This window comes from Homarus americanus, unplaced genomic scaffold (assembly GCF_018991925.1).
Source record: "Homarus americanus isolate GMGI-L3 unplaced genomic scaffold, GMGI_Hamer_2.0 scaffold30535, whole genome shotgun sequence".
Classification (NCBI taxonomy): domain Eukaryota; kingdom Metazoa; phylum Arthropoda; class Malacostraca; order Decapoda; family Nephropidae; genus Homarus; species Homarus americanus.
Window position 1 is genome coordinate 1,668,628 of NW_024732440.1, and position 22,646 is coordinate 1,691,273.

Consider the following 22,646-nt stretch of genomic DNA (forward strand, 5'->3'; position numbering starts at 1 on the left):
GAAAACTAATTTACTTGAGCTTTAATAAATTGAGAGTTTTTGATGTTATTTATATATAGGATGAGTGTTCAGTATGAGGAATTATTAATGATATGTTTTCACATTAGAGATTATTCAAAGTAAGTTCGTTATTCATACCCTTGTCTTCGCTAGGGATAACTGCTAACATAACGACCTTGTTCGACAATTACCGAGTGGTTCTGTTGTTTCCGACACGGTGTGGGGCCCTTAAATTTAATTCCATAATTGAAAGCACCTGTTATATTAGAAATTTCTTTTATTAATAAAGTTTACTTGGGTTCACACGCCACGACCATAATGATTTCATATATTTGATCCAAAGGCAGATATTTTTTTTCCTGCGTTTGTCTTTAGATATCATAATGAATCCCCCGTGAAAACTCCAACAAGAAATTCTAACTTTATTGTCCATAAAAAACTTATTTGATGACAACAGTTTTCTTGTTCATATGAATTATTTAAAGATTAAGGCGAGTGAAGTCTAAAATTAAAGAAGACTTGAGGCGGCGTGTATTACAGCAACATAAAGATACAGTACTCTTCTTATTGTCGTCAAACAGTTAAAATGTTTCTTACACGTAACAAAAAGATGTTGGTGTATCAACAAGTATAACAAATGCAAATATTTGATTAAGCTATTTAGAATACTGGTTTGGCTGCCAGCAATTAGCGGACAAGTGTATATACTCGGGTTAAAGAAAGGTTAAGAGTGAGCACTTCTTGCTGAGACTTCCCCATGTGTTATTCATCCACATAAAACGTTCTTAGCTTTAATTGTAGTAATAAATTATGATTTGAGTGGTAAAACGGCGCAATAATTCATCTTATATCTCAAGTAAATATTTACTCACTGATAGCAACACCTTTACGACGAGGAGCAGGGCATAATCAGAACTGCATTTTAGAAGACTTGACACCGGAATGCAGTTTCCAAGCGCTAGAGACAGTTAAAGTGCGATTGAGTGAACTTTTATTTACATTGTGATGCAGCGTCCACTCGCGCTCATTATGCGAAATTTGCACGACTGAGAATGCCAAGTTTGCATAGCACGCTCACTTAACTGGCCTCTACACTTGTCCGAAACTATCACCTTTGTCTTTGACTTCATTATCAATATTTCCTTTGTCAAGAGTTATCGCTTTGATTTTATGTTCTATGAATTTTATAGACCTCTATAATTTACAAGATTTAAATAAGCAACGTTAATATTCCTATGCGCCACTCAAATATACTTAGGGAAAAATCACAATGCAAAAAAACAAATCCCAGATGATGAGGTGTTGGGAAGCGGCAGCGCGACCAATCATAAGGCTGTGTGGCGCGAGAGGGGCGGGGCGTCGCGTCTCTCAACGCTGCCAACACTACATTCATTGTATTTGCCAACTGGCTGCCGGAGAGGGAAGCTGTATGTCCCTACGCACCGCACTCTTCTCATTTGCTCTCATGATCGGGGTTTGTGCCATGTTGAGTGCCTTTATCAGAAGTTGAAACGTGAACCCCGAAGTGAAATGTGTCAGTGACAGTGTTAGGAGGTGTTAGCCGTGCTGGGGAGTGCTAGAGTGGGCAGAAGAGGTAATGTTAGTGGTGGTGGGGCAGCAGGAGTGAGCCGCGGTGGGCCTCCTTCAGATGCTCAGATAACAGCGGCTCCATCATGGCGGGGCCCACCAACGCCCTGGTATGGGTGGTTGTGGGCGTGTGGGCGGCCTGTGCTGTATCGGGGGCGTGGGCGGACTACCCCGTGGTGATGTCACAGGATCACCCAGGAGGACCGCGGCGCTGTGAGACCATCCGCCTGGCCGCCTGCCGCGACGTCGGGTACAACCTGACCTCCATGCCCAACCTGGTGGGTACAGAGCTGCAGAAGGACGCAGAGTCGCGCCTCAATTCCTTCAAGCCGCTCATTCAGTATGGCTGTTCCTCTCAACTCCAGTTCTTCCTGTGCTCCATATACACGCCCATGTGCACGCCTCAGGTACCCACGCCCATCGGCCCGTGCAGGGACCTGTGTGAGACAGTAAGGAACAGGTGCGCCCCCGTGATGGCGGAGCTGGGCTACCCCTGGCCGCCCTTCCTCAACTGCTCCAGGTTCCCACCAGAAAACAACGAGGACCACATGTGTATGGAAGGCCCCGGGGAGAAGATGCCGCCCCATGCCCCACCCACAACCTCCCCACGCCCTCAGCCGCTCCGAAGGTGTAGCCACTACGCCCACGCCCACAAGTACCGCTACATCAACGCTACTGGCACGTGCGCGCCGCTCTGTCAGGCCAACATCTCCTTCAATAGCAGCGACAAGTCGTTCGCGGGGGTGTGGATGGCCATCTGGGCAGTGGTGTGCTTCGCCGTCACCCTCTTCACAGTGCTGTCTTTCTTGTTAGACGCAGCCGCCTTCAGGTACCCGGAGCGGGCGGCGGTGCACCTGGCGCTGTGCTACAACCTGGTGGCGGTTGGCTACCTGGTGCGCCTGGTGGCAGGTCCTGGTCGTGTTACCTGCCATGTAGACCCCGAGCTGGGCGTGGTGGCCGTGACGGAGGGCGCCCTGCACACTACTTGTGCCCTCGTCTTTCTCCTCCTCTACTACTTCACCACCGCCGCCTCCGTATGGTAAGTACTGTGTACCCAACCTTCACTTTCCTAACCCTAGGGAGCCCCCCAGTAGAGACAGACGTCAGTATTCTCTAGTTATATCGTCCAATTTGCTGACCTTTTGTCCAGATTTATTCCAAGCCGGAGTAATTTCGATATACTGGAATATTCTGTTAAGCCAACCTTAACCCTGGATTGACGGGTCACAAGTGGGTCTTCCCCCTTACACGTCACGTCAGGTTACCAGGTCATCTGCATGGAGTAACGATAAATCTTCAATTGCTTTAATTTTAACAGTTGTTCCCCCAACTGGCCTTTTAACTCTCTAGCATCAAATAATAACAAAAGGAGTAATGAGTAATGAATTCGAGGTGATGATGGCAGTAAATTATGTACTATAAGTTCACGTCCGCCACAATATTTTGTGTGAGCCACTAAACAGGTTCACAATGACATACTCCGGGTCATGATATAGCGGGGTTAAGGTGATGTTCTCCTACACCTGAGCGTTACCCTCTGTTTCCTAACCGTCTAAAAGTTATTAACACTGCGCTAAAACATTAGTTACAACTCCATTATCGGAGCTATAGATCTAGGTTATACCAGTCCGTCGGTATACCAGTCCACTGACCGATTATACCACCCTGTTGACCGAATCCTGTGATGAGACTAACACTCCGTCAACCGAGTCCTACTTCCTGGGTATACACTCCTCCGTCTGTGGAGTCCCTTGCTTTAGGGCTCCGTGGATACTTTACTCCCCCCCTCCTCGGCTCTGCTTACTTCACATGTAACATTCCCGAGGTTCATTCATTTTTTTTTTTACAACCGCGAAATTATACCAGGATGCCAGGCGTGCGTCGACGGTGTCTTGGTTCCAGAGGTTGTGGTGACGGAACTGTAACCACTTCTTTGAAACAGAAATGTTAGCATAATATATAGCGTGGGGAAAGTTACATTAAGATGATAAGGCTCTCTAGGTATCCCCAAATTAGGTAAACTAAACTAACCTAACCTAACCTTTACTAATCTCTCTGTAATTTGGATCACCTGAAGATTAACCCCTAGCTTAATTCACCTAAAAATTAACCACCCTAACTTTAACCCCCCCCCACCCCAGGTAGCGTTGGGGTGTTTAATCTTCAGGTGGTCCAACACGACTGGTAACTTGCACCGAAGTTTATTATTAAATTACTTTATAATTGTTGGTGATTAGCTTAATAACAAACCCTATTATAGACGCTTGACCACTTCACTACTGGACGCCACTTTTAACACTATATTTGGCTAACGTCAGGGGATTTTATTCAGCAGAGAGAGAGAGAGAGAGAGACGTATACAAGGGTTAATAAACTATCTCCATTCTTGTGCATTATGCAGAAGACCCGACAGCAGCACCCTTATCCACTACCTCCTAAGATGTCCCCACACACAACGCTTCCGTGACGCCTGCTGGACCACCACTCCTCGACCCCCTGACGGAGACACGATGATCCTCCCCATACTGGCCAGATATTATGTAAATAACATTGATTATGTGTTAAAGGAATATCCTTCCTTCCTTAGGCTTAGGAAGCCCCTTTATAATATTTATACTGTATATACTTGTCACACTTGCCAGATGCTTCTGGTGTCATTGTACAGGGGTACCTAGTGACAGCACTAGGATCCCGCTTCCTCTATCAAGGAATAAATAATTGAAATTGAATTGAACTATCTCCATTGAAGACCATACTTGTACTGTACACTGTAGCATAAGCGTCTTGGTTGGTTTTGTTTGGTATAAGTTTTTGATTTGGTACGGTACCACATTTAGTATTCGGGAGGTACCACAGCTAGTCGCCGAGGTGGGTATCGTAGCTAGTAGTAGAGAGGGGTATTGTAGCTAGTAGTATATTGAGGTATAGTAGCTAATAGAAGGAAGTATGGTAGTAATAGAGGGAAATATCGTAGTAATAGTAGAGGGAGGTATTGTAGTAATAGAGGGAGGTATCGTAGTAATAGTAGTAGGCAGGTATCGAAGCTAGTAGCAGAGGCAAGTATCGTTGCTAGTAGTAGAGGAAGGTACTGTAGCAAGTACTAGTGGTAGGAACTATCTAGTAGTAGAGGAAGATACCGTAGCTTGTAGTAGGAGGAGGAGGAACTGTAGCTAATAGTAAAGGTAGGAACTGTAGCTATTAGAAGAGGGAGATATCGTAGCTAGTAGTAGAGGTAAAATAGCCTCAAACAGTGGTAAGGTGATGGAAGATTCCAGAACAGGTGGGTGGGGTGGGGGGGGGCAATAGGTTAGTTGTTATCAATGAAGTTAGTCGTCTTATCACGACCTTATCATATATTTGTCAGTCCCAAGCCTCAGCCGTCGTAAAATTATGGTCCCTTGCACCTATTTCTTGTCGTCAATGTCAGCCGGGATAGCTCTCGCCATTATGGAGGTATGCCGGATGTCAACAAACCAGTATTCCTCCGATTCCTGTCGTGTGATTAAGGAAGAAGTGCAACCAGAGAGAGGGAAGTCACAGGCTGCTATTCTGTATAAGGTAATACCCGGGAGAGAAGTGGAAAATGGTGGGAAGTTGAATTTATGAAGTGGTTGATGTGGTATTAGTGAAGTGGTGGTCGTTGATGTGGTATTAGTGAAGTGGTGGTCGTTGATGTGGTATTAGTGAAGTAGTGGTCGTTGATGTGGTATTAGTGAAGTAGTGGTCGTTGATGTGGTAGTGAAGTGGTGGTGAAGTGGCGACGTATGCTGATAAGGGTGATAGTCTTCTTGTGTTTTCACCGAGTCCTTGCATTCAAAACAACAATAAAAGGGACAAGATGCCTTTCATTCTTGTGGATCCGGGCAACGATGTCAGCTGCGGGGATTAACGATACACTACTGCAAGCGGGACATAGTGTCTCGGCTTAGACATTGTCAAACGTTAACATTCTAGTTTGGTCGTCTTTATTACGCACAGTGGATGATGGTGGGAACAACGTGCATCTAGAAACATAATGATTTGACAACGATTTTTTCAACGTATAAATTTTACGTATAGAGTCGCGACACTGTAGTCAAGAAAACGTTTATACATTTCAGACTGCTTAATGATATATAAGAATCAATGACTATACTGCATGCTGACTCAGTTTGGGCCACCCGAAGGAGGAAGAACGGGAGGAAAACAAACTAAAAATGTGAGAAATTTTTAAGGCTGGAAACCCTCTGTGTTTTGGGAGTCATGGGAGGAGGAGCAGACGAGATATGATACACATGTTCAATTTCCTCAAAAAACGTTACAACACAGGTTATGAGACTTAACCGAGAAACGGGTTCGACAAGAACTTGAGGGGGGTGGGGGGATGCAACTACATAGCCTGCATAACGCGCAAAAGACCACACTTCTTCAGACAGGTCCTGTATAACGACAGAAATATGTTCCCAGGTGCAGTTGCAAACACATCAAATTATCATGAGCAGGATCAGATTATATAATTGTGTCTTGAAGCTTCCAGGCCTGGTGCAAAATTCCGTATGCCACGCACATACCTCTTCACCACGTCCCAGCACGAGTGGACAAATCAAGTGTGACTAGTACATAATTGGAGACACAAGGATGGTATTTTTTTTATTTTCCAGAAGTATCAAAATAAAGTGTGACAGCTTAATGATGCGCATCTTGTACAAATTGTAGCGTAGAGAACAGTGCCTTGGGGGAGAGAGGGTTGACCAGTTCCGAACCTATACTCCTGAAGCTTCTACAGTAGGTGTAGACGCCCAATGAGGACACGTCTTATTGACCTTAAGTTTTTCGCATGATAGGATATTGTCTGTTGTTTAAACCTCCTTGTATAGTTCGGTCCCCTCAAGAAACTTTAAAGATGTTTTTTTTTACCAATATTAGTATTTTTCTGCGGGGAAGAGTTAATATGTGAATCTTGAAATCCGCCAGATTAATACTACTTTAGTTTTCCTCTTAAGGAATATGGTCGGGTGGATTTTTCAACACAAAGGTTATTTAAGAGTTAAGATAAATTTCTAAAATACGCTCGTGGTTTACCGGTAAGGTATTATGAGGTGTTAGGTAAAGAATTTTCATCAATAGCTGCGTAATTTTTCACGCACATTTTATATTAACACCTCGAATGATGCAAAAACAGAATACAAAATATCTTCGTGAAGTAATAACTACTTTCTAGAACCGACATTACTGATAGACTGTTGAGGGTCAGAGGTCTAGGGCCAGCAAGAGTCTGGTTGATCAGATAACCACCCGGAAAGTTTGGTCACAGATGGAGCTGTGAGACTTAAAAGACCCGGTTCGTTTTCACGGTAGACACGAGGTCAATCAAGATACAGACAGAACACAGGAAAAAGAAAAGAATAATTGTAGCTTGGTGAACACGAACCAGTCACGGCAGTAAACATAGTGATGCTGGAGTGTATCGTTCAGGCGAGTCCTTCATTTCTTACTTTGTGGCTTCATCTGCGTGTATATACAGACAATTGCCTTGTGAAATTTATGGTAATACCCTGGAACACCGTGGCAGTTCGGTTATCAAACTTTACAGTGCACTGACCTAGTCTTAAAACAACGCGAAATGGTCTGACTAACTAAAAATGAATGTTACAAAGTTAACAAAAATCACGCGTAGAAAATAGAGTAATTTCTTGTGTCACTGAAGTATCCATTTGTCCAGATAGAAGTATTGAAGATTCTTTTATTTCTTGTTAAATTATTTCCTCAAAGTCTGGCGCAGCTGGACGGGTTCGGATTACAGGTCGTCTTCAGTGACCACCCGACAAGTTGATGTTGTTGTTATAATGTATTACTCTGCTTTAACAACTAAGGTCTTGAAGCGCCTTGTCCAGGTTAGCACAACACTAGTCGTCAACAATTCAAAGTTAAAGAAGATTCATCTCTACGGTTGCTTCTTGGGTTATCTTAGCAACTGGTCGTACGGATGACATATAGGAGACATAACTATGCTAAAAAAAGTCATTTCACTTACGTTTAGATGTGATGCAATAATTGGACACCGACAAATTGGGTAGAGACAAAGAGTTTTACCTGACTGACCATACACAGGGGAGGGGAGGGAGCTACTACCCTCACTGTTGTCTCAGCCTCGCGCTGCTCCTAATATGGTCATCAAGTTCAAGTGTGCTGCTGGCTCTACTAGTCCTGGCGGCCAGTCCCTCACAACGCCTGGTCCACCTCACTGCTCTGGTCCACCTCATCACTCCTGGTCCACCTCACCGTTCCTGGTCTACTTCCCCACGCCTGGGCCACCTCATCACTCCTGGTCCACCTTACCACCACGCCATGTTCATCCCATCACACCTTGTTCATCTCGGGCAAAAAATGGCTAAAGACGTGTGATACGACAGCCAGTATGTTAGTTCAGAGTTCTAAATAAATTATTGTTGGTGTTTTTAAATGTCCAATGTATTAAAGTTTTGTATCAACAATGGTGGTACTACTATAGTGTGCGGTCTACCGGGATATTTACACTGGGGTATGCGAGCGGGAGGTGATCTACCACTATACCGGGATGTTTACTGGACGCTACAGTGTAAATATCCCGGTAGACCAACTGCAGCTCGGTAGACCGCATACTATAATAGCACCAAATAGTGACCAGATTTTTTTTTATATTTGCTTATTTATTTTTGTTAAATATTTAAATTATTTCTACCTTCGACTTTTGAGTTGATTTGTTGAAAACTTGGTTGAAGAATCCGTGAGAGTGCAGCAGCGGGAGGAAGTGGAAGCCCCAGATGTGTGTACTGGTGGCCGTTTGTGCTGGTGCTACACATCTATAATACTGTCACGCGCACCACCACCACTGTTTTGTATCGACTCCGGTTTAGTTTGGTTACGTTACCTTTGGTTAGCTTTCCTAACGTGTTTACAACGACAGTTTATGACGCTGTTGTTCATTTGATATTCACAAAAAAATCGCCTTTTTAGTGAATAATTGTATATATTAACGCTAAGTTTGCTGTATGTTTGGTCACTCAGGATGTGGTTTATTGCATCATGGTCATAAAGAGCTTTGATAGTTGACAATCATTGTGTATTTTTCAATTGTAAGATAATTTTCTAAGTGGTTTTGATTAACCAGTTGAGCCTGTTAAGTAAACGTATGTGGTAATATTGAGTGGTTTCAAGCCATTGGCGTTCTCACTTACGCAGTTTTTTTCCTGTGTACACACCTGCACACCCTATATAGCTCCACTCAACAGGCAGAACCTCACACACAACCACACCCCCTTCTCTCTCCTCACATGCTGGGAGGACACCACAACAGTCCTGACATGTAGACTGACTCCTCCGACGTACAGAGGGAGGACTACCCATAATTGGCAATATCCTCACCTCTTTTAATCTCCTCTCTGTAGAAAATGTCTCTACATCTGTTAACTTTTCCCTCCCATCTGAAACCCAAGTGTGTGTGTGTGTGTGCGCGCGTGTGTGTGTGTAGCCCTCCCCTCCCTTCCAACTTACCAGATTACTAACTTTATACATAAACTTACACCTCAGTTTCCAATTCTAAAGTTGTGTTTTTGTGTCTGCTTTAACGCCAGTGCACCAATTCTTCACCACTTAGATGTTAAATCACCAAATCCCGATGCCTTCTGAGTCTTAAAATTACTGCGGTTCTCTATAACCTTTGTGTTTACTTTGCACCCAACACCCTCAGTTACGTGGAACTATTCAACTACTTAACCTCTTGCCACGAGAAGTTGGTCTCTTCACACACCTGCGTTGAAATTCTTTGTTGGGGAATTCAGTCTACACTACAAAGAATGGCTCGGCTCTATTGTGGAGGATTCTAGTGGACTCGAGGCCCTTTCTCCCCACTCGACGATCTTGAACAAATAATCACACTCTCAGGTCGAGTTCCTGGTCGTCACGAATATTCATCTGACACTCGATTTCTGTTTTATCTCCAACCTTTGTCTCTGCTCCTTTAGGGTCGACCGATCATAATCTCATCTCTGTCTCCTGATTGGTAGCGACCACTATCAGTCCCTCCCACTTGAATCTAGAAACTTATTGTAGTGTCTTAGGAAGGCTCGGTGGTCTTCCTGGCATTAATTTTTCTGTAACTCGAGTCCACTGACCGCAAGGTGGAGGTCATCTTGGCCAGGATGGAGTTTGACATCCCATCTTCTACTAAATCTTTCACTTCTCAGTACAGGTTCAATCGCTGGTGCTGTAACGCGTGTCGTGCCTCAGATAGGGCGTATCAGACCATGAAACTCCTCTCTCCTCATGACTCCCTGTCTGTCTTAATTTCTTCTTGGAATTATTGAAAAACGTAAAAATACTCCTACAAGTTCGCGTACGTCTAGAGAACGTTTGGTAACTTAACATCCTCTTCATCTGGCATTTCTCTGTCTTTAGCTGAAAACATCTCTAAAGAACTGGTCTTCTCGTCCCTGGTATCGTCTTGATTTACTTGTAGTTGAGTTCTACTGAGAAAACATCTTTTTTTCGGATTATTACTTTATTCTAATTCTACGTTTGGGAGATTCCAACTCTCCCGAGCTTATTGAATCTGTGTTCTGTTGTCGATTGTTCACTGCCCGGGCCGTGTTAAGGGCCTGCGTCTCGAATTTAGCCCGTCTCTTTCCCACACAATGTCGTCACATTGTCCATACTTCAACCATCCCTTTAAGTCTAGCGGCCAGGCAGTGTGAGTATGGCGGCCAGGGAGTGAGAGTATGGCGGCCAGGGAGTGAGAGTATGGCGGCCAGGGAGTGAGAGTATGGCGGCCAGGGAGTGAGAGGGGCGGCAGTGATCAACATAACAAGAATGTGGAGGAGCCGTCACTACCTCCTTCCCCCCTACTCCCCCACAGTGATAATTGTATGGACTAAACTTGTGGGTTGTTCTCTAGATTTGAGCGAACCATAATTGTCAAGATTTTACGTGAAGGACTCATAAAATGGACTTAGTTTTATGAGATTTTTTTTTAGGGAAATTTCTTAAGTGTTTATAAACGTTGAAAAAAAAAAACTATGACACTGCAGCAGTTGTGTACTGTGTGGCACTGCAGCAGTTATATACATAGATTCATACATACATACATACATACATACATACATACATACATGCATACATACATGCATACATGTTACATACATAAGACGTATGTTTTCATTCGGGTGCGAGTTCAATTAAAAGTCAGGTCAACACGCTGCTCAGTTTTCAGGGTTATAAATAGAGACCAATGAATGTTACAAGCAGTGTTTAGTATAAGTATTGTCGGGTGCAACAAGTAACACCATCATAACGAGTGTCACTATACGGAACCTAACTATATAGAGGTTTAGGTATGCGTTATACTTAAGGATATTTATCTCAAGGCAACTAAATTCGTCTTGACCATTATTATATACACAAAGCAGAACATAGTGTATACCCTGCAACACCAGGTCCCGCACCGTGGTCCACCAAAAGAGATGGAGACTTGTACACTGTCAGTCGCCCTCTGCCCTGGTGGTGTTCAGTTTGCTTATTATTATTCCTAGTGAGGGAGGCGATGGTTGTAGTAGTAGTATAAGGGTTTGGATTATTATTATTATTATTATTATTATTATTATTATTATTATTATTATTATTATTATTATTATTATTATTATTATTATTATTATTAAGCTGCGTCAAACTTAACTAACAACATCCGTAACTGATAAACTAAGTGCAGTGTTGTAAGGAAGCTTTTAACTTATCAGACACACTTAATATTTAGTTCTTAGTGTGGTAGACAGTTAGAGTGCGTGGTGAATAGTTAAAAAAAAAAGTGTGTGGTGGACAGTTAAATAGAGTGTGGTGGGCAGACTTACGACACAGTTCTGGATGTAAAGGAAATACCAACAATTACAGAACACAAAGCCGTGAATTGAACAAGATGATCCGTGCGATACAAAAAACAAAAACAAAAATGGCGTCAAGGTTCCTCGAAACGACAATTGAGAGAGGTAATTTCAAGCACCACTAGTTATCGCCTGGCTGGTGGGAGAGGGGGGGGGTGGTGGTGTAGGCTTCACTTGTTGATTCTTGGAACCATTGTGAATGTTCTTGGTCCTGGTGTGCGTAAATGGATTCGTTTATATCTGAATTCGGATCTCTTGTCTGGGGTTGGGAAAGTGACGTTCGTGGATTAATGCCGGATCTCTTGTGTGGGGTTCCTAGTGTTACATTCATCCAGTTAGAACAAATATTATGATATTATAGTCAGGGAAAGGTGTGTCTTTACCCCATTGTGATATCCCTAGTCAAGATGTGTCAGTGGCGTCGTAGTAGTAAGAGTTGAGTGTGGGGAAGATTCAACTAATGTCTCAATGGATCGCGCTTCTGGTCAACCCTTACTGTATATGTTGGATGTGTGAGGACGAGTCTTAAGTAAATAACTCCCCTTTAACCTGAACCAAAACTTAGCGGCCATAAAAGCATCCAAGTTATACACAGACGCTTAATTGAAACTTACGTGTTGAGTTGGATAGAACAGCCGAGTTATGTGACGTTTTTTTTAGGTCATTATTGTCAGTTGTTGGTCATAGGAGCGACAGGAAAAGTACTTCACATTCTCAGGTTCATGCGCTTCACTTTATCGGAACACCTGCCCAGTGGTAAGGTGTGATCTCTCATCTACAGTTATGAGAGGAAATGAATATCAAAATTTTTAAGAATCCTCACCTAGATCGGCTTCCTCTTCCGGTATTTTGTGTGTGTCACGACTTGACGTCCACTATGTGTGTGTGTGTGTCATTTCACAGTCAAAGAGGATTAGTATGGATTTTATGGTCATTCTTAGGAGGGTAGAAAGGATATAGAAGAATGTCCTTTAAGAATGTGAATTGATGTTATTGTGTGTGTGTGTTGGGGGGTGTGGTGTTTGTCTTACAGGCTATGAGAATCGAGTTACCTGAAGTTAAATTTAAGCGCGGACTAGAAGACGCTACATTGCCTTAGCTTTGGATAGGCTAGATTAGATTTATATTATGACAGTACTAGTTTAAGCTTGATTAGATGAAGCTACGTTAGTTTTTTCTTAGCATAGGTTGAGAGAGGTTAGACGTAGCGGTAAGGGGTGATGGGTCTGCGTGGCTTAATTCGGGGATACAGGTGGTGTTGTGTCCGGTAGAGCTTGCCTAGGTTAGTGAATCACACATTCCTAACGTACATCTTCGGCCACTCGCAATTATCCCGCGATGGATGGCTCTACCGGACGCTCACTGCTGGCTGACGCTCTGTTTGGAAGCTGTAGGAAGATGGGTAAGTCTTTGGGGCGTAATTACAGGTGATGATTGGTCAGGTGAGAGGAGGATGAAGGATGGTTATGGTGGGGAGGAAAGGATGATGGTGTTGATTGTGGTGGTAGTAGTAGTAGGAATGGTGGCGATAGTGGTGGTTATGATTGCTGTAGTAGTAGTAGTAGTTATGGTGGTGGTGACAGTAGTAGTGGTGATGGCAGTGGTGGTAGTAATGATGTTGGTGGTATTAGTAGTAGTCATATTATTAGTGGTAATAGTAGTAGTATCGGTAGTAATAATTACAGTAGTCATAGTAGTTGTAGTAACATTAATATTAGTAGTAATTACAGTAGTCATAGTAGTTGTAGTAACATTAATATTAGTAGTAGCAGTACTGGTAGTAATAGTAGTAGTCTTGGGTCATATTGAGTCTTATTTGAGGTCAACAGGTAAAGAGTCAATATTTTAGTACGTGAAATATTAACCAGAGGGAGTACTGTCATAACCACCAGCTATTAGTTCTTCCTCTTGTTTATTTAGTATGACAAGAGTGCGTGTTGCTTGATGAGTTTGTTGTAGAGAAATTTATGCATGCCATCAATACATTATGGACTCTTAGTTTAGGTTAAATTAGGTTTGATTAGATTACGTTAGGTTAAATTAGCATTAGGGTGTTTAATCACCAGGTAAAACAAACTAGGGTGCCTAATCTTCACGTGAACCGAACTTATTAATTGCTAGCTTACCTTGAATAGTGTATACAAGCGCAGGTGTTGAAAGGTTTAGCGTGTACTGACCTATTAAGTGAAGGCAGTTGAGTTTTAGAGAGGCAGCGAGCAGAGGCAGTGCTCAGGAAACCAAGACAATATTGCCTCCACACCTGAATGTTAATTACCTACCAGTTGTCTTACCTGACTGTTGAGTGTGTGTGTGTGTGTGTGTGTGTGTGTCCCTTCCCTTGTTATCGATGTGTCTTCCTCCTATTCTTTCTCCTTCTACTCTTCCTCTTCTTCTCCCCCCCCCCCTTCCTCCTCGCCTCCTCCTCCTTGCTGTGGATGGGAGTGAACAATTATTTACATCCCTTACACCACCATTCATAACTTCTCCAAACATTGTCAACAATTTCTTCATTAGATTCCGTACTTATGGAGGAATGAGATCAGCCTCTTTAAATATTCCCCGTCAGTGTCACACAACCACAAGAAGTGTTATAGGGGGTGAGTGGGATTGTTGGTGAGTGAGTGGGATTGTTGGTGAATGAGTGGGATTGTTATGTAGCTTTCTGTATGTGAGAGGGACAGTGGTGATTGTGTGTGATGAATCAGTACGTGATGAAGTAGTACGTGGTGGAGATACGCACACCTGGAGATACTCACACACACAGGAGATACTCACACACACACACAGACACTCACACACAGATACTCACACACACACACACACACACACACACACACACACACACACACACACACACACACACACACACACACAGATACTCACACACACACACACACAGATACTCACACACACAGATACTCACACACTCAAGATACTCACACACACAGATAGAGTGGAGTGTTTACCGGGTCGTGTTTATCATGTAATATATCTGTAAAGGGATTTTTTTCCCCTGTACTTGTTGTTGGTCAAGATCTGTATCAGGTGATGGATGACGGGTGATCCACTCTTACCTTCAACCCCTTGAGTACGATGACAAACTCCGAGTACGATGATTTAACCCTTTGAGTATGATGATTTAACCCTTTGAGTACGATGATTTAACCCTTTGAGTACGATGATTTAACCCTTTGAGTATGATGATTTAACCCTTTGAGTATGATGATTTAACCCTTTGAGTACGATGATTTAACCCTTTGAGTATGATGATTTAACCCTTTGAGTATGATGCTTTAACCCTTTGAGTACGATGATTTAACCCTTTGAATACGATGATTTAACCCTTTGAATACGATGATTTAACCCTTTGAGTATGATGATTTAACCCTTTGAGTATGATGATTTAACCCTTTGAGTATGATGATTTTTGAGTATGATGAGTACGATGATTTAACCCTTTGAGTATGATGATTTAACCCTTTGAGTATGATGATTTAACCCTTTGAGTACGATGATTTAACCCTTTGAGTATGATGATTTAACCCTTTGAGTATGATGATTTAACCCTTTGAGTACGATGATTTAACCATTCGAGTACGATGATTTAACCCTTTGAGTATGATGATTTAACCCTTTGAGTATGATGATTTAACCCTTTGAGTATGATGATTTAATCCCGAGAGTATTATTTAGCCATTTTTTTTACGATGATTTAGCCCCTTAAGTACGATGATTTAACCCCGCGAGTACGATAATTTAACCCCTAACCTAACCGAGGGACACGTATTATTTCAGAGCTAAGAAGGTTGAAGTTATAATAATGTCGATTTTATTTGTTTTTTTAGCCATGTATCTGTACTGGGATCATGTCTCTGTCTGTCTGTCTCTGTGTCTGTCCGTCCCTCCATCCGTCTATCCATCAATACCTTGTGTTAAGACAGGGTGGTTCAAGATGTCGCCACTGAATTAGTATTATCCCATTCACCTTCTGTTTACTTTTTCTTTTAGGCTTATTATCTTTACTGATGAATTATTTACGTTTATATTGTTCAACATTTTTCTATTTATTTTGTGTCTTAAGATGGGACTTGTGGTTTGTCCTTATTATGCCCCGCCGTCTGTCTGAAGGTATATTATAAATGTTTGGGTTGAGGGTCTCTCTGATTTACAGGGTACACTATGGTTAATATTTTATACAAGAACGACCACTTAAATACACTCAAAAGCCCCGGGGTTCTCTTACGCTCTCTTGAATTTTCTCAACGTAAAAACTTAATGAAAAATCTTACATACAGTTTTATATTACCAGTTTCTGATATCAAGGTTGAGTTTGGAAAGTACCGTAGGATTATTATTATTATTATTATTTTAGTACAAGCTGGAGTTATGGATTTATCTATTTCGGAGTTTTTCATTCGTCCGCCTTTACAGTGTGTTTCCGTGAGGGGGAGGGAGGAGGTCATGTACTGATACGAGGTGACAGGTGGAAGGCTGTGTAGTTTCTTATATGGTCGGTGTCTTGGGTGAGTGTTGGTATGTGTTTGGTTTAATTAGAGCCACTTCTCGTCTTGGGTGTTTTGATGGGAACAGATATTTGAATCACTTTAGTCTGAAGATATTTCCTAACCTAACCAAACGATATAATTAAGCCATCCTCTTGAGTGACTAGGTACCCCTTGCCTCTTTCTCAGTGATTGTGACGAAACCTTTCCATTTAGTGGTATGTCCATAGTGTGGGCGTGCGTGATCTACGGGGCAAATCTCCTCCAGGCATTTCCTCCCAAGGTGAATGTCTGCTTTGGAGGAAAACAGATATTTTACTTAAAAAAAATATTCACACGTTAAATATCAATATATCTGAATGTAATGTTTCTATAAAAGACCCTTAAAATTACTAAAATATTTCCTCAATGCAAATGATATACGGTAATTAATACAGTGAAGGAGAGCCCCCCTCCCCCCTTAGACACTGTCCATAGGAGGAGGAGGGGGGGAAGGGGACGAGACGGAGCGGGGAGGCGTGGATGAGTAGTGAGTCAGCATACACTAAATATTACTACTGGCTGTCACCTCTTCCCAGTTTGGACCAAGTCTTCGTTTGGTTTGTCAATACTCACTAGTGACTCGTCTCTTTATTATTATTATTATTGTTGTCATTACTGGTATTATTATTATTATTATTATTATTATTGTTGTTGCTGTCATTAGCGGTATTTTTATTATTATTTAAGTTTACCTTCAGTTATCTTATGAGTTTCTGGGTTTACAGGTATAGCTAGGATTCCATTGAGTGTCTTTAAAGTTTACAGTCAAAGTTTTTAAGGAATTTCCTACCCTAGTTAGATTTGTAATGAGTTAACAAATGTGGTTAAAGTATATAGAGTTTTTGAAGGCTTTCGCTGTGCTTGTTTATAATAGGTTTTAATAGGGTCTAGGTTTTAATAAGGTTTCTCATAATAGTATTGGGATTTTCAGAAAATTTAATAGATAACAGGAAGGTGTTTGTCAGGTTTCTACCACGTTTTTAACAGGTTTCTTTATGGCCTCGTTATCACACATTTTGGTTTCTTTCCCTGTACAATTTATTGTTTTTTTGGACAAGGAGTTGACGAAATTGATTGGTTGTCGTGTAAGGGGGCTTGTCTTTCATTGGTTGTCTAATTAGTTACTTGCATTTCATTGGTTGATATTTAAGACTTCTGAAGATTGATTGGTTGTTTCTAAGACGCCTGGCTGCCGAGCAGGTTTAGACTTAATCCTGGTGTTTGCCCAGGATTTCGAAGGATTTATGAACATCGCTATAAATCCCCAAGATAACCCCGATTTAACGCGGATTACAGCAACTTGATTCACTTGGTTTAAGATGATCAAGGGAGATTAGTCTTTTTTGTGTGTAAAATTTCACATGTTCGAACCCCAGGTTAATCGGAAATGGCTGACTCGGTTTAACCCAGAGTTTGGAAGATCATCCGCCAGGTGTTGGGATTTGCTGCATATAGTATACAATTAACAGGTAACAGTGAGTGACAGTGACAACAGTAATATCACCGCAGCACCAACAGCTACTTCAAAATCGGGGAGAGCAGTAGAGGGCGAGAGTAAGACAGTGGTGAGCGGTGTTGAGTGACTATCACCATTGTCCAGCAGCAACAGGGGACAATGATAGGTGGAACAGTAGTAGCAAGAGGAAAACAGCAGCTGTGTTGTGGGTCAGTAACAGGAGCAGCAGCAGCAGTGTTGTGGGTCAGTAACAGGAGCAGCAGCAGTGTTGTGGATCAGTAACAGCAGGAGCAGCAGCAGTGTTGTGGGTCAGCAACAGCAGGAGCAGCAGCAGCAGTGTTGTGGGTCAGCAGGAGCAGCAGCAGCAGCAGTGTTGTGGGTCAGCAGTAGGAGCAGCAGCAGAGTCGTGGGTCAGCAACAGCAGCGTGCCACAGACCAGCCAGGGTCTGCTTAAATATTTGGGTTGGGAGGAGAGGTAACAAGGCCTCACGGAGTCTGGCGATCCATCTCCCAACCTGCCGCTCACAGGAGGGGGAGGAGGACCTACCCCTCTCTCTCCCCCCCCCCACTCCGTCCCCCCGTGTCTTCTTCCCTCTCTCACTCACTCCTCCCAGCTCCCCCCTCTCTTCCACACACCCCTTTCCTCCCATTACTCTCTCACTCCATTATTAGCACTCTCATCCCTCCCTCACACACACTCTCATCCCTCCCTCACACACACACACTCTTCCCCTCCCTCTCTCGGCCACCCTCCATCACGCTAGTTCATCACCACATCACAGAAACGAAACTGTGTGTGTGTGCGCGCGCTCACTCACTCGCTCGCCACTAGGGAAGGGGTAAGGGGGGGGGGAGAGGTTTAAGTCAACATCTGCATGAGTTAGGTAAAGTGTGGTGAAGGCTGGAAGACGTGTTGACCCACACAGTAATATAGGAGAAGGTTTGCCACGTCCTTCTCCTCCTCTTAAAACATCTTGTGTTCAGTTTATTGTCGACTTTTATACCTACTTGAGCTAAATACACGTCCACACACCCCAACATCCTCCCTCCCTGCTCCTCTACACACAGACATGGACATACGTTCATCACCACCCCAACACACACACACGAACACAGACTTAACAGAAAGACAGACATCCATTCATTCACAGACTCAGAAAATCAAACCCGTTCACTCGTAAAAAGACAGACATCCACTCACCCGTTTAGGCTATTCCCCCCACACACATACTTAGACAGACAGACACTCACTCACTAACCATGAGTCGTCCCTACAAATGACGTGTAATGAGGGGCAGGTGCAGTGTTTACTTAGGCATGCCCCTCACTGTGCTGGTCGGGCCTGGGAGACGTAGTTAGGGATGGCTCACGGCCCTGGGAGGCATAATAAGGGCTGCAGGGTAAGGGCTGGTTGGCTCAAGGGCTATAATAGTAGTAATAGCCGCTAAGAATTTGCATGAAGTTTAGTTGATGACCAGGTGTAGCTACTCTTCATGACCAGGTGTAAACAATTGCCCATAGTTATCTCCTCTAGGACTGGACATTAGCGAGGCGAGTGTACTGACCAGGGTATACTGTCAGGAGGCCCTTTCCCTGCTTGTTTATACTGATAATTTATTAGATCAAGGTCATGATAGCGCCTTGTTGTTAGTTACCATACGCCATTGAGAGAGAGAGAGAGAGAGAGAGAGAGAGAGAGAGAGAGAGAGAGAGAGAGAGAGAGAGAGAGAGAGAGAGAGTATATTCGTCTTAGCCATACCTCCATAAGAGCCTTGGAATCACAAGCCTCCAGCAGAGAGTGACTGAGATAACATTATTATTATTATGCATGGTATACAGCCTTAGGAACGTTTATTTAGTTAAGGATAACGAGAGTAACGCCCTTATGACTCCCGACGGCGTGTGCACTGCAGAGAGTGTCATTTGCATGCGAGGTAACATCTGACAAGTGTTCTATCACCGCCTCTCTCTCTCTCTCCCACGAGGCCAACACCATCAGTCCCCCCAACACTCCCCCCACGAGGCCAACACCATGCAGTCCCCCACGAGGCCAACACCAGCCCCCACGAGGCCAACACCACAGTCCCCCACGAGTCCAACACCATACAACCCACACGAGGCCAACACCATACAGTCCCCCACGAGGCCAACACCATGCAGTCCCCACGAGGCCAACACCATGCAGTCCCCCACGAGGCCAACATGCAGTCCCCACGAGTCCCCCACGAGGCCAACACCACACAGTCCCCCACGAGGCCAACACCATACAGAGGCCAACACCATACAATCCACACGAGGCCAACACCATACAGTCCCACCCCACGAGGCCAATACCATACTCATTCAATAATCTCAAAGGATCACAAGTCAACATTCCTCTTACTTTAAACTCTACCTACATAACAACACAGGTAAATTGGCTCACTTAAAGCTAAGACGAGAGGCCATGGAGCCACAATGGAGCCGATATCACCCTAAGACTGCCCTAAGTAAATGGAACAATAACGGGGGGAGTAACTTGGGTTTGTTTGGGAATGTGACTAGTTGAAGGTTATTCTTGCCTTGTTATTTTTTTTTTATTTTTTATGGTGTTTTTGATTGGCTCAGTCATGCGGATGTTGAGACACGAGGCAGGTGTAGTATAACAGTGGGTTCTTGTTCATAAAGATTTATATAATGAGATTACCTGATGATTTGTCACCCATTAGTTTTGTTTTGTGTTGGTTGAATACTTGTATGTTAACCTAACCTAACTTGACCTGACTTAAACAGACTTAACGCTTTCTTAACTTAACTTAACCTAACCTGACTTAACAAACCTAACGTTATCCTAACCTAACTTAACTTTATCACCCCCATATACTGTTAAAGTGCTGCCTAGGGGTTAGGTTAGGTTAGCATTAGGTTAGGTTAGGTTAGCATTAGGGTGTTTAATCTTCAGGTGATACGATGGCTATTCCTTTTGTAGTCAAGATTATAAAGATTACACCTTACTGATTTATTTGCAGTAAAACAAACAAAAATAAAATAACATTATGAATTATTATAAACTTAACACTTGAGATTGTACCGTATAAGTCAGCTTATTACCAGGTAAAATTCCAGTACGGGACTTGTCTTCCTCCAAGATCCTGTTACATAATTTCGTCTCCTAACTAGCGGTCAGTGAACGTTAAGTGTAATTAGTTTTTTTTATATATCTTCGTTTCTTGTTTTATCTTAAGACAACAAGTTAGGTTTATATTCACCCAGCGACGTGTGTGTGTCCTGTATCTTTGTCACTCAACACTTGTCCTGAATCCTCAAAGACTCCTGCTTTATAACTGAGTGTTGTTAAGTCAGTCTCGTCACCGTCTTCACAATGCTTCAGTCAGTTCTTTTTTGTGGTAGTTTCAACGAGCCAGTTAACATGTCGTCACAGTTAGTCAGTAAAAGTTAAATGTGAGGAATTGTTGAGTGTAGTGTAGGGTGATGGTCCTTATTGTCCGCTTGTGTATTCTAAGAAGGATTGTGACGTAAACATGTGGTTGCCCTCTACTACCTCTCTGGTGTGTATCTCTTTTATTTCATATATCAACTTTGTTTATCTTGTCTCTTTGTTAGTGTCTTCTCACTCGTAAACAAACTAACAAGATTTAAATTGCAAATTTTGGTAACGGTTCGTTAACTCGGTGAAACTTGTTATTTTATAGTGCTCGGGGTTTAAGGCTAGTTATTTAGAGAATATACGAGTGAGTACTATATATATATTAACTTTATATCTACCCTATATACTGTTACGTTCAACAATATCCTCGTTAGACACGAGTTGAATATTTTTTGTTTCTTTTTTGTGTATGTGGACCGAGGCAGCGCCGGTATATATGCTGGTCTCGCGCGGCTCTGATGTAAAATTCATGAAGTCAAGATTTATCGTGTGGTCAACCTACGACTTCTTTCTGCGCGCGCATCCCCTCTCAGCCACTCTATTGTTGATTAAATGATACTTTGTGCTATCTTTATACTCCTCGCTCTTTAAGAAGATACAAAATTAAAGTGTTTTATGTGAAGACGTTTCTATACACACTTTACAAACTCACAACCACTTGACTCACAAAAGGTAAAAGAAACAAATTGGCGCGAAAGTAACTTAACTAAGAATTTGGCGCGAAAAAGATAGCGGAGGATTTGGCGCGAAGGATTGAGGATCTCCTCAACCCCGGGGGTCAAACAAGGCACACAACCGTCATTAAGTTTGGGTGTTTTATGAATATATTTACTCAGCTCAACATGCGGGCCGCGGGATGTGTGTTTGGCCGATCAATCTTCCTAAGTTGAAAGCTTATTTGGAGAATGATGTAAAACAGGTTTCTTATTGAATTATTTGATTGGGAATGCATTTATTATTTTCCTAAAACTCGTTCTTGGGTGAATGTAATTTTAAATTCGATGTCCATAATGAGTTTTGCATTAATCACTGTTTATATTTGATAGATTACTTGCCATAAGAAGGCTATACATCTTTTGGAGAATACGATTTATAATATAGCGATATATCTTTTACATACTCCTTTATATTATACTTTTTATATATAATGCGATATATCTTTTATGTTTTTTTTTCAAGGTGCTTTTGTTTTGCTTTTTTTCCGCCTGTGTCAGGAAGACAATGTTAAAATGCTGTACCTTAGGGTCGGATGGTCCAGCTGTTGTCGAGTGAACAATGACTTGTCAGGCCAAATATGGTGAACTTTACTGGGTGGTTTTCATTCTATATGCTGATCTCTCTCTCTCTCTCTCTCTCTCTCTCTCTCTCTCTCTCTCTCGTGTGAGCTATAGAGTGAAGTATTGGCACTCTTGTCAGCGCTGACGTTCCCCTTCACGAGTGTCAGTCACACCTGTTGCTCGTTCTGTCTTGTGCTGTGATTTTAAAGGCTTGATTGGTTGGCATGATTGACTGCTTGACGCGATGGCACATTGACTGCTTGGCATAACACTTCTAAGCTTGGCATGGTAGACTTCTAAGCTTGGCATGATAGACTTGTAAGCTTGGTATGATAGACTTGTAAGCTTGGCGCGATAGACTTGTAAGCTTGGCGCGATTGACTCATAAGGCGTTGTTTAATAATTCAACCATGCCAAGCCTAAAGTTAATTATGTCAAGCCTTATAAGTCAGTCATGCCAAACCT

The 22,646-nt window shown here is 42.7% G+C and overlaps 1 protein-coding gene across 1 annotated transcript in view; it reads left to right on the plus strand.

Annotated features, from left to right (window-relative positions):
* The first annotated feature begins 1,376 nt into the window (after positions 1–1,376).
* Positions 1,377–22,646, plus strand: part of LOC121868749 (frizzled-4-like) — a 72,392-nt gene continuing 51,122 nt past the window's right edge. Inside the window, exon 1 of the mRNA XM_042369626.1 lies at positions 1,377–2,626. Coding sequence (XP_042225560.1) covers positions 1,674–2,626 — 953 coding nt within the window. The 5' untranslated portion in view covers positions 1,377–1,673. The remainder of the gene's footprint in view (positions 2,627–22,646) is intronic.